General features: G+C 32.6%; 1 protein-coding gene across 1 annotated transcript in view; it reads right to left on the bottom strand.

The window, feature by feature from the left end:
- Positions 1-5050: 5050 nt before the first annotated feature.
- The window catches only part of LOTGIDRAFT_116192 (hypothetical protein), a gene marked incomplete at both ends in the record, with an annotated part of 24911 nt that continues 16646 nt past the window's right edge, over positions 5051-13315 (bottom strand). Inside the window, 8 exons of the mRNA XM_009054983.1 lie at positions 5051-5377; positions 6049-6120; positions 6770-6853; positions 7508-7612; positions 8650-8760; positions 11266-11349; positions 11691-11861; positions 12480-12623. Of these exons, the coding sequence (XP_009053231.1) occupies positions 5051-5377; positions 6049-6120; positions 6770-6853; positions 7508-7612; positions 8650-8760; positions 11266-11349; positions 11691-11861; positions 12480-12623 (1098 nt within the window). The remainder of the gene's footprint in view (positions 5378-6048; positions 6121-6769; positions 6854-7507; positions 7613-8649; positions 8761-11265; positions 11350-11690; positions 11862-12479; positions 12624-13315) is intronic.

The raw sequence follows: 13315 nt of genomic DNA, 5'->3' as shown, positions 1-13315 counted from the left end.
ATCACATCACTCAATATCTCAATAATAATCATTTCTTTTGTTTACAGGTTAACTTGTTATTGTCAGCATCAAAATAAAGATTCCAGTCAGAGCCCAGATGTTATCTTTTGTGGGGAATTACTTGGGGTAATTTGGGTTTTCTTTGGTTTATACTAATCTAATGGGAACAGACAGATAACAGTGTCTGATGTTATAGTATTTATTATCATTGTTACTTTCTATTTTGTAAATAAAAGGATTTATATTCTAATTCAAAATTTCACAAAATTTCACTAGAGGGTACATATGGTGAGGAAAGCTATCAGATCTCATAATATAACGCAGATTGTCCCCAATTCCATTGACAATTTGACATGAACAACCACATGTTAAGTTCAAATTGAACAAATTCAGAAACCATGCTAAATGGAGATTTTTGTATATTTGTGAGGGTTTGAGGTGATTGATGACATAAACATTAAATAAACAAAATTGTGTTTGCATGTATATTGTGTTATTTCACAGTATTTGACAACAGAAGATTTCCAATAACTATGCAGTAAACATATGCGAGCATATTAATCAATACATTACTATTATATCTAGTACAATTATCATTGTTATTATACAAAATATACAATCAAATCTTCATACCTAAACTTACTTAAACAATTTTCCCAAAATTTCAAGGTATCACATTCCTCTGATCATAGTCAAGCAAAATATTCATACAGCCTACATTATTTAGGTAGTTTCAGATGTGCCGCACAAATCTGGCCAAACCAGTTCTTCAGATGATATATATATATAGGATGAGATAACGTCACTTTTTATTGAGTTGCTTGATCCATTTGCTAGTATTGGAGATTTTTTTCTATGACAAAAGCCAAATTTGATACCATGCAGAATATCTGCTAGTGTCTTGATTGACTTGTAAATGGTTCAGCCTTTTATTGATGAATTTGACTTTTGATAAGGTGAAATTTCTCAAAAACTAGAAATCTAAAAATGCATGGAGGCAACTCCAAAAATAGTAAATTTTCATGTTTGGCCCTATACATGCCCCAAACGGGACATTCCATCCATGTGTTGAAGAAATGGGTAGGCCCAGATTTGTCAGGCTGATCAGGCCCATAAAGTTGCTGTATTCAGACCATATGTCATAAACATTAATTTGAATTTTTAATTTTAACTCAAACATGCACAAATCTCTTGGCTTGACTATATCAGTGCAACTCATTAAAAAGACCAAGTTGCTTTGTCGGTGGTGAAATTTTTCTTTGATTATAACTTTCAATACATACCTTCTAAAGCCTTTCTGGAATTATACACATGATTAGTTCTTTATTTAAATATCGTTTATCCTTCCCTTTAAATTTGATTTTCATTGAGAGATCACATTGTCATAAATCTTATTTTTAAAGTGACCCATTCATTTACAGCAAACTTTGACTTGTACAGATATTTTTCTATAGGTTGATATGTTAATAGTATTCAAATATAGCTAAATATTACATGTTTACATCCTAACAAAATATCTGTACAAGTCTAAACCAATAGAGGTATTCAACTGGCAGATTTCGTTGAGTACACTAAAAGCTGTGCAGTAGTAAAATGGAGGAAAAAGCTCCGTTTCGTGCCCAACAAAACCCCACGATGGTACCAGTCGAACATATATCATTGTTAACGAACTCTCCATGTTCCACAAAATCGACCAGTCGAATACGCCTAATATAAAAGTTCATTACTTATATAAGCATTCCCAGGCCTTTCAATATCAATTGGTAACAATAAGAAATACAAATGAATTGAAACTATATCTAGTACCTCAAATTGACTGAAATGGTTGAACATGTTGAGACAGGAATAAAGATATGTTTGATAAATAAAATAATGTACAAAATGAAATAAATATTTGAATAAATATTGAAAAAGTTTTATTATGGATACATTTTTTTGATTAGAATATGTCATTTGAACTGTCTTAAGGCTTAAGATACACTGGCGATTCAATATGCTTATTGGATCTGTTGAAACATTGACACAATACTTACAACCTACTTTCATTAGCTAATAGCATTAGAGATATTTCAACTGAATGTGCACTCATGTAGACTAAATTTAGTGATTGATCAGATTTTCTGAGATGCCTCCAGTTGGTAAAAGTGTTGAAAATCCAACTGCTCCTGGACTGAGCCATTTGCAAGATCGACCTCAGGCACCCTTTAAAATTATAAATTGACAGAGAAACATGTAGTTTCTGACTTTCTGACATCCAGACATCTCCAGACAAAGTAGGACTGGATGATAGAGGCTAGGATACAGGTAATTTAAATTATATCATAGACAGTGAACTTTACACCTCTATGTCTAATACCTTGACAATTTATATCACTAATACTCAATCCCCTAAATAAAAACAATCCAGTTATTTGTAACTAAAACATATCAATTAATACTTAACATAACAAAAACATTTGTAGTTTATCATGAGGTAATATTATTTGAGTTAAAGTGAACTTGGGACAATATATAATATTGAACATTATGCTAATATATGATGGCACTATATATTCCATTGTGCAAGTATTGAATATATCAACTTGCTTTCCCCATCTCCAGCTCTATTTCTTGTTATCTAAATCATGATTAGCAACCGCAGTGATTGTAATATCACTGGTCTATAAAGAGTGGAAAGCAAATATAATGTTGTCATGACTTGAATAAGGTTGTACCTATATAATATGGTTTTAGATTGAAAACAATTACAATCAAATCCTAAATTTCAAGTTCTTAGCATAATACTTCAGATCTAGAGCCACTATACTTTGTACTTTCTTTGTACCCAACAATATTTGTCATTAGGCTTTCTTAATAACCCTTACTTTTTAAAGGGATTGTAAAGAGGTTTTTTTTAAATTGTTTATGTGTATCAGGGACACTGATATCACCAATTTGCATCATTCTAATTTCAATAAGATGTCTGTGGTTCCTGCAATTTGACTAAAACTAAGTATATGATGATGTCACTAATTGTAAAATATGCTTTATCACATGATTCCCTTTGCGATTAGTGACATCATCAAACACTTAATTTCAGTGAAATTGCAGGAACCACAGACGTCTGATTGAAAATTGGCATGGTACAAATTGATGATATCAATGTCCCTGATACACAAAAGATGTTTAAACAACCTCTTTACAATCCCTTTAAGAAACATAACAATCTGTATATATAAACCTAAAACTTAAACATGTTAAAATTCTCACCACTGTACAATAGCAGCACATCTATTATATTATATACATTATGCTAAATAAAAATTGCACTAAGCCATATACATCTAAAAACTTCTATTCACATTTAATTTTTACAACTTATTCTTAAACAGTTAGGTTAGCAACAGTCTAATTAAAATTATACCAAACTTGCGTTCGCTCTTTTATTAGCTTTAATTTTGAATGTAGCAACCACAATCAGGGTCCAACGACAGCCCCCTAGAACAGTGATCTCAATAATCTTCCGACCCGATGACCTCTGCTTTAACCAATCAAATTTAAGTCCATTCCATTCTACTGAGACTATCCAATTAAAAGGTGTGTTCTAATTTGAATTTCAGTGAACTTGATAAACTTCTGGGAATACACATTTTGTTCCTGTCACAAAATCCCAGCACTGGAGAGGGAAGAAATTTTGTTATAGCAGAGGTTATCAGGCTAGGTCAAAACAATATTGGGATGAATGTTGAAGAGGGCTGTCTTTAGACCTTAACTGTGGTGGCTACATTAAAAATAAAAGCTAAAAAAAAAGCCAAGATTGGTCTAATTTTAATTAAACTGCTTATTCAATACATATCGCTTTCTGAAACTTATTGTTAAAATATTGCCTCCAATAAACGGATACGTTTGGATAAAGATAATCACTAAACTATTATTAAAGTAGGGCATTTATAATTTAAGCCTGTAGCATGATATACACGATTACACTTGGAATGAATAACATAGACAATATAATACATACATATTATTCCTCAATGGAGTCAAAATTCTCATGAAATACAATACTAAGCCTAACTTTCTATTTCATAGAAGACATATTCTAGCTCAAATTTTTTAAAATGATGGACTCAAGATTTTCCATTAAATGTTAAACACTAAGAATATGCTTCAGGTCTTGTAATAATGTGCAGAGTTGTTTTTTTGTCAAGTAATGATGACCCTCGTAGCCTATGCTTCTACCTAAACAACCTCGACATAAAACAGTGTGCCATGCTAGTAATATGCTAGTGAATATTATGTATATGCTGTTGATATAAGGTCCAATACTAAAGGACTTGTGTAAAGCCTGTGTTGACTGTGATAGATGTCATATACAAACAGATATGCAAGACAATTTCTCCATATCTATAAATCTTAAAACTAGAATAGCAAATTATGCATTTGACTGTGCTTTTATATCCCTAACACCTAACGTCTATAAAGACAAAATATCAAGGGAAAAGGTTGGAATTTCAGACTTGTATTAAATCTAAATCGCCCAACCACACCAAACACCTCATGCTACCGACATATGTTTTGGATACAAAATCCTTATCAGGCAACCACATTTGGAAGTATATTTTTCAGAATACACACGAAGGACTATTAGCATAAAAAGTGAACTCACTGGCGTGAAACTGAAAATAGGAGGCATATAGTTAATATTGTGCATCACAGATTTTTTATAAAATTAATGAATTTGAAGAAAGATTGAAATACCATCTTAAAGCTTCTCTTTTACTTCTCTAAATTCAAAAAGTTTCAATTCCAAATCTATGGTAAAGAACATTACCACTTTTAAAATCCACATCATTTTTTACTTTAGTTCAGTTGGGTTGATTGGATTTGAAATCAACCGCAAAAACTCCATCTAACAAACGTCCTTTGATTCTAAATGGACAATCATAGACAGCTATAATAAGCCACAATAAAGTCATTAAGCATCAAGCATTAATCAGTGCTACACATTGAAAATATTGACAATGAGTTTTATCATTAAAATTTTTATCACATCACAAAACACAATCCATTACTATCCTTCCTTAATATCTTTCATGTCTTTTTTTGTTTGAGCAACTTCCCTTATAGAGTTGATTGTCTTATTAAACCAGGTATTTTTAGATGCTTGGATTTCAGTGATAGCTGAGTTGAGTTGGTGTGTAAGATCCTGGGTCTTGCATTCAGATTCGACTAGAGCTAATTTGGTTTGGGCTAATTCTAATTCCAATTCTCGAACTTGACGTTTTAAGTCAATGATAATGGGATTTTGATCAGCAGGATTGATAACTGGGTCTGGTAATTTGACATTTCCATCTTTATCAAACAGTTTAGAACAATCGTTACAATCTTTAACTACATTCTACAATATAAATCAAGAAAGAATTTTGAAATGATAAAACCATGCTGTGTACAGTAAGGGAAATTCTGCCAGACAAGGATACTCTTGTATCGTTACAAAGGTCTACTTGTAGGGTGTGTTAGCAATCAGCATATATTAAAGATGGGTTTCCTTGTTTTTTTAGAGTCAAATTAAGCGAACTGTTAGATTAATTGGTGTTTCTAGTGAATTATCATGTATTCTTAATATCATTATGTTCTTTTTGCATATAATAAGGAGATTTTAAACAATCATAAATGTCCATGTAAATACAGTCTGGATAAACCAAAAAAGACCTTTTGACCTTTCTTGATCAGTCACTCACTCGAATTCTGCTAGAAATTCTCTTCCAATTTAGCTAATTATGAATTAATTATGGACATGTGAGACAAACTGGTATTTTCCAAGTCATTAGAACACCTCTACTTTCTATTCATATAAGTATTAGCATTTCCATTTTCATAAATGAAAATAAGGGAACCCATCTTTAATACTTGAATCTGGTGGTCACCTGAGATATAGCGGTATAATGCAATGTATCTTTTAAACAATGTCTATCGTGTGTGGCTAATGAAATCTTGGACACATGACAATGTTCTTGATTTTGGAATGACCAATTCAATATTTATTGGATAGTTTTTTATCACACTAACCCTTATTCTGAGTAATTCTTCTTTCGATGCTGTCTGTTGTTTTTCTAATCTTTCACTTAACTGAGAACAGATCTGTAGAAATACAATAGGTCATTCTATAAATTTAAGTACTTTAATGGTGTTGGGTTAAATAATGAAATGAATGGAGTTTTACATCCTACTTTTCTGCACCATGTAAGCTAATGAAGTTAAGACATAATGTTAGCTTACTTTAGATGATTGAATTTTATACAAATAGAGTTGAATCTATTAGCTAACTCAAATCTAAATTGACAGAAAGGAGTTTTACATCCTACTCATCTCCACCATATTGGGCTGTTGAAGACGGAGAAACACAATGCAAAGTGAAATTTTGCCATGACAGTTGCATTAGCCTGCTCTTTCTCTATTTCCAACTGTAGAGGAATGAACAGCTTGCAGCGCACTGGGCCTCAGTTTATTTTTTCGACGAGGCGCATTTTCAATGTCGGCCTCTCTAACCTGCATCATTGACACAAGGGGAAACTGGGTTGAAAAATCCTGGGATTGAACCCTGGACCTTCAGGTTAGCAAGCAAGCGCCTAACTCACTTCTCAAATCACAAAAATCACATAATCGAAAAATAACAATTCATGACAAACTACAAATAATTAATATGTTAAAACACTCAGATGGAATCTGAGAATTCCAGACAAGGCCAAGCTACACCTTCAGACTAAGTCAATGCTACTATCAAACAAACCTGTTTATAATCAGCTATAATTAGAGTATTTCTACTACTTTCACTTTCAGCTCTATCTAATTCTCTTCTACACATTTCTTTTAACTGTAATATATATATACAATATCAATATTAAATCTTTTACATTCAGAATGAATAATACCAGAAGTTTTTGTAAATGACCAACCAATTAAATTTGGTAGAGAAATATCATCTCCTAGGCATATGAGTCACTTCACACACCAGGTTTGTCACCTGAGAGACCAACAACAAACAAAAAACTGGACAAATTATGGAAAATAGATTTTAATGAGACAGAGTTGTCATTTTCGGGGTTGGTTTGGGTCTTGAGTATATGTTTATAGTCTTTAGAAATACTCGAAATGTACGAAAATCACACAATTCCTGCAAAATTACCTCAAAAACTAGGAATTTATATGTTTTGGTTATGTATTTAATCTCAAGAAAAGACGAGTCATCAGTTAATTCTCAAATCTAGAGACTGGATTTGAAGGCTTAAATTTTGACAGTGAGCTGTGAATACTATTACTGATAATCTTAGCTTAAAAATTCCCGATTCTGAGACTAGGGTACGATTGGTCAAACGGATGGCGAACCTGTCCCTTTAAGATAGTCAGCTTCAAGGTGAGTTTCTTGATTTTCAATAATATCTTCTCCACCCTAGCCAGATGATAACTGGAATTGGGATATTACATGTCAAAATTTCAGTAAGGCCTCTTTAAGATTTATTACTCTTACCTGTGAAGATTCATATTCTAGTCTCTTTTTCTCTTCTTCTGTTTCTTTTAAAGCTTTCTTGGTTTTGACTAAATCTTGAGTTAATAATTCATTGGTATCTTCTACCTGTATTATCAAAATAGAATGAGATTTTATGAAAAAAGTAAGTAATTATTGAAAAAAATGTTAAACAACTTTTAGGGCTTATAATGATACTTGTATGGATAATTACATAGTTTAAAAGATTTATGGAATAACAGACAGATTTTCGTTTCGGTTTATTTTTTAGTTTTTACTTTTAGTATAGCCACTTCTGGAGTCTCGAACATTTGTTAAATTTGACCTTATATGCTTTAACCAATCAAATTTACGCCTTCTCCAGTGTTGGCATTTTGTGACACGATTATAAGGTGTATTTTCAGGAGCAAAAGACTAGTTTATCAAGTCCATTGAAGGCCTTTTCATTGGATGTTCCAAATTGACCGAGTTAAATTTGATCGGTTAAAGCAAACATCATCAGGTTAGGTCAAAAGGTTAATTTGACGAATGTTCAAGACTCCAATCCAATCCAAACTGTGAAGTGGGTATACCAAAAACAAAAACTAATAATAAAAAAAAACAAAAAGAAAGTTGGGTCTAATTGGGACAGATTCTGCTGTATACAGGTATTTCTTACATCAGATTCCCACAGCTATTTTGACTATTTGAGACTTCTCTGTTCATTATTAGAGGTATTTTTCCTTAAATCATTCTAAGTATTATCAGGCAAAGATAGATTTGAACATTTGAGGACGTTTCAAATCAAAAACAATTCATTTAATATTATTACTTAAACTCCTTAAAATGAAGCAGGACCATTTTCATATCAGTAAACTCAAGTGGTTGAGAACCGTTCTTCAGTTGTAATGTAAATGAAAAGCGTTCTTGGCACGGTTATCTATGGAACTCTTCTTGAAGAAGTTAAAATTAACCCTTGCAGTCACCGTGATGTAACTGAAGACATCTGGATGTAATTAACAATTTCATTGAATAATGAGAACATTCCGCGGGAAAAGGTGAAGGTAGCTTATGAGGGGATGTGGTTTCAAAAAGGTTCTCACAAAAATTCATTTGAGAACGGATAAATTTTGTAATGTAAAAGGGGTTAAACATAGACTACTTACATTGTCCAATTCACTACGTAATATTAGTTTACTCTCAACTAATTCATGAGCTAAATCATCATTCTCCTGTTCTAATCTCATATTAGCTTCTAATAATCTCTTATTCTCACGCTGAAAATATACACAAAATAAAAACTTAACCTTAAAATGTATTAGACAGTGCAAAATAAATTGAAAAATAAAATCACAAGCTTGAAATGTTTCAACAATTTAAAAAAAATCATCTCAACCTCATGTATGGTACAAATCCAAATCGAATAAATGGAAGTTGTAGGTTCTAATCTCAGTCAGTTCCAAGAGGTTTGTCCAGAGACAAGCTGGTAGAGAGGATCCTTTGTTGTTATCCATGTAAAATATAGTTATACATTTCTTTCTTTGATATCAAATGTTTTTGACTAAAAAATGTCTTTTTTAGTAGTGAATTTCTAAATAAGTAAAACAAGTCAAAAATCTTCAGCCACATATTTCAAAGTTTTGGATGGAATAGAAATTTAAAATAAGATAGAAATCTTCAACAAGTTGTTTTTCATAATCAAACATTTTATTAAGGCCATACAAAACAAATACATGTAGTCTGTTTTACAGGCCCAAAAATGCCAGATTGTAGCCTTAATATTAAATGTACATTAGATATGTGGAAATAAATAATAAATGCTTTCGCTCGCTCCAATTTATTCCAATTGAAAATCTAAAAAAGCGCTTATAAATAATAAATAATAAATTCGCCCTTTCGCCCCGATTTTTAAATAAAAAGGCCTGTAAAACGGACTATTTATTTTGTATGGCCTTATGTAAAATCCATGGAGATAAGGGAGATCTACAGTGAAATAAAACAAATTTTTTCTGATATTGACCAGATGTTTTTCTAACAGAACACAATATTCAAGTCAAGAAAATTCTTGTGACCTTTTAACACTAAAATAAAGACATACCAATTTAACAGAATTATATCCATGTTGTAGAAAATGTTTAGGGGAAAAGCAACAAGTCATAGTGAATAATGATAAACACTAAATATTTTTAAAAAATAAAACTGTCAAGTAGATGAATTGATGTCAATATTAAAGTAACAATAAGGAATAGGGAAGTTGTTATAATATCAACAAAACTATATTTGTTTTATGTTCATTAGATTAGATTAGTTCCACAGCAAAGTTAGTACACAGGAAATGTTATATGTTCTATAGTTAAAACATAGGCTTGCGGCAAGTCTCGCAAGCGAATACGCCCACCAGCAGCTTGATAAAGAGCTAAATGTGAGCTGTAAAACAAACTCTATATTGTAGCCTGTAGGGTGAGCACGAGCCAAAAAAGTGAAAAAAACGCGATCAAGTTTTATGCGATATCTCTCAAGAAAATCATCGAATCCTCACCAAATTCAATAGTGCACATCTTCATAATGATATTGACACACATACAAAAGATCAAAAGAATCTATAGAGAATTGTAGTCTGTAGAGTGAGCATGAGGTAAATGTCAAGGGACGGACTGACAGGGGCAACCACAATATACGCCCATACTTACTTGTGATAAAAAATAAAACTTCACATCAAATACCATCCTTTAATACCCAACGTTTCGTCAAAAAAGTTTTGACTTCATCAGGGGAAGAAAAAAACTTACGTGTGGGCGTATAGAAAATTGATGAGGTTATTCAAAGATGACCATCATTAGCCGTGAATTTGCTTCATTTTTTAATTGAATTTTTGCTCATTAAAGGGACAGATGAGCAATTTTTTTGACCAATCGAACCTAAGTGTCAGAGACCGGAATTCTTTAGCTAAGCCGATCAGTAATATTGTTCACAGTTCACTGTCGAAATTTGAGCCTTCAAATCCATGTGTGTTAAGAATTATCCGCCCTTGAATGTTAAAATGAGGACTTGTTATTTTAAGAAAAAAGACATATATAGAAATAGTGTGTAAAATTCCTAGTTTGAAGTATTTTTAAAAGGCATTGTGCGATTTTCTTGCATTTCTAATTTACTCAATACTAAAATCAATGCCCCAAAATGGCGCAACTGTCCCTTTTAAGGGGTCAAGGATTACCATAGAAATAAAACAAATGAATGTAACGATGAAAATGCAGCTAGAAATTTATGTGTCTAGCTTTAATTGTGCTGTGTGAATGATGACTAGGTGCAAATGTTATTGTCACATAAAAAAACAAAGCCTATTTGCGAAATTATTCATTTTGACCCCATGACTCATTCTTTGTGTATTGCCGAGAATGCAATATCATCATTATAATTCATTTCATTCTAATTCATAGAAATGATTTTTAAGTTAAATTTTTTGACAGAATACAATGTAACTAATACTAGAGAGAATGAAAGAAACAACTATATTTTACAAGGATAACAACTTAGGTTCACAGTTAAGGATCCTTTCTACCAGCTGGTCAAACCTCTTGGCATTGATCTTTCCCGGAATATTGGACTTTCACACGATGAAGGAGATTGGAACCCAAAGCTGCCATTTGCACGACGTAACCTAGCAAAAAGATGTCATGTAAACCAACGCTCTTGCCGACTGTGCTATAGAACCTCACAGAAAGTTCTTGTCTGTCTTCAGATTTTCATTAAGTAGAAATTTGATGCTAAAAACGGAACATTACCTCTATTCTCTCTCTAGGATCCTCTTCTTGTTCCCTCATTATATAATATTCCTTTTCATATTTCTTTAACTTACGTGCTGTTATCTACAGAAAAAAATTAAAAAATTAGATAACTAAATTATTATTACCAGAGACCTCCCAACTCAATTAGAAAGACGACACAATTTGTGCACTAAAAATCTCTCATTATGAAACATGCATGTACAGAAGTTAACCTCCAATACATGCATTGTAAGAACTGTATCGGGGACACTTACAGCATCAATTTGCACCATTCCAATTTTCAATCAGATGCCTGTGGTTCCTGTGATTCCACTTAAACTAAGTGTTTGATGACATCACTAATCACAGAAGGTCATCAAACACTAAGCTTTAGTATAATTGCAGATAAGAATATGTAACTGAACTATTCAAAATTTTAATACCTTAGTCAAGATGGCTGTTCTAATCAATTCTAATTCAGCATCTTCTGTCCTGAATTTTTTAGGTAGTTGAACACGGAAATACTTGAGTACACCTTCAAAATCTAGAGCTAGTAAATCTTTACGTGAACACTTGAGTAGAGCTAGAGCTACATTGAAAATAACATCCTTTCCCTTGAAATAAACATAAGAAAATTCAGTATCGTTTCAAAAGGGATCAATTTTTTTTCTTTCACCACATGTTAAGCAATGATTTCATGTTGCTGACAGCAGACTGTACAGAGCTCTGCCTCCGATCATAGTTTGGATCAAATGATTGGGCTGATCTTCCATTAATAGACACAAATGAGTATATAGACAGCAATAAATCCAAATTGGTGGTTGACAAGATATTTCTTTAAATTACTCATTTGTATGTGCGTTTTTCAAGAAAACTGGTTGGAAACTAAAGATGCATCTGCAAGACAGAGCGTCATCATCCAATCAGATTCATTTTCATTTCAAGTGCAAGCTCCGCATGTGATTATTGACATGGTGGAAAACAACCAACTGGAGATTGATGTATCTTCCTATGCCTGTAGTGAGCAACAAAAATCACCAACCAAGACTGTTCGTGTACCTGCACCTTTAGGGTACTATAGTAGCAGTCAAATTCAAACCTGATGTGATCTAATGATTACTATATACTAACACAAAGCTTCATAAAATATGGCTGAAGAGTAAAATGTGTAGTTAATACTAAGAAATATGGTAGACTGACAGACAGACATATATTGATATATATTAACTTACCTCACTGAGATACAAGTCCAGTATATGAAACACAACATTTAAAGGGAATTTGGCTGTAAACAGTGTCAGGAACCATTGTGAAGCAAACATGTGTATTTCTAAGGACATCTCAGCAAAATGAAAGAATAAGTCTGGTATTTGATCCTGAAAAAAGGATTAATCCATACTTGGAAAGAGAACATGTAGATACAAAAATGGTTTCATGGGCATTTACATAGCTTCCATTAATTGACTATATTCACCTAAAACGGGGGTTTTTAACCTTTTCCCTTTCAAGGTCCCTGATCAATCGTATAACACCCCTTCTCCCTATAATAATTTACCCTCTTCCTAGTATAAATCCATACTATTACCTCTCTTCCCTATAAATCCATACTATTTCCCCTTCTCCCTATAATTCCTTACTATTACCTCTCTTCCCTCTATAAATCCATACCATTCCCCCTTCTCCCTGTAATTCCTTACTATTACTCCTCTTCCCTCTATAAATCCATACTATTACCGGTCTTCCCCTATAATTCCTTACTATTACCCCTCTTCCCTCTATAAATCCATACTATTCCCCCTTCTCCCTGTAATTCCTTACTATTACCCCTCTTCCCTCTATAAATCCATACTATTCCCCCTTCTCCCTGTAATTCCTTACTATTACCTCTCTTCCCCTATAATTCCTTACTATTACTCCTCTTCTCCCTATAATTCCTTACTATTACCTCTCTTCCCTATAATTCCTTACTATTACCTCTCTTCCCTATAATTCCTTACTATTACTCCTCTTCTCCCTATAATTCCTTACTATTACCTCTCTCCCCTATAAATCCTTACTATTACCTCTC

This window comes from Lottia gigantea (assembly GCF_000327385.1).
Source record: "Lottia gigantea unplaced genomic scaffold LOTGIsca_23, whole genome shotgun sequence".
Lineage (NCBI taxonomy): Eukaryota > Metazoa > Mollusca > Gastropoda > Lottiidae > Lottia > Lottia gigantea.
The sequence above is the reverse complement of the archived record's forward strand: the minus strand, read 5'-3'. Positions and strand labels throughout refer to the sequence as shown.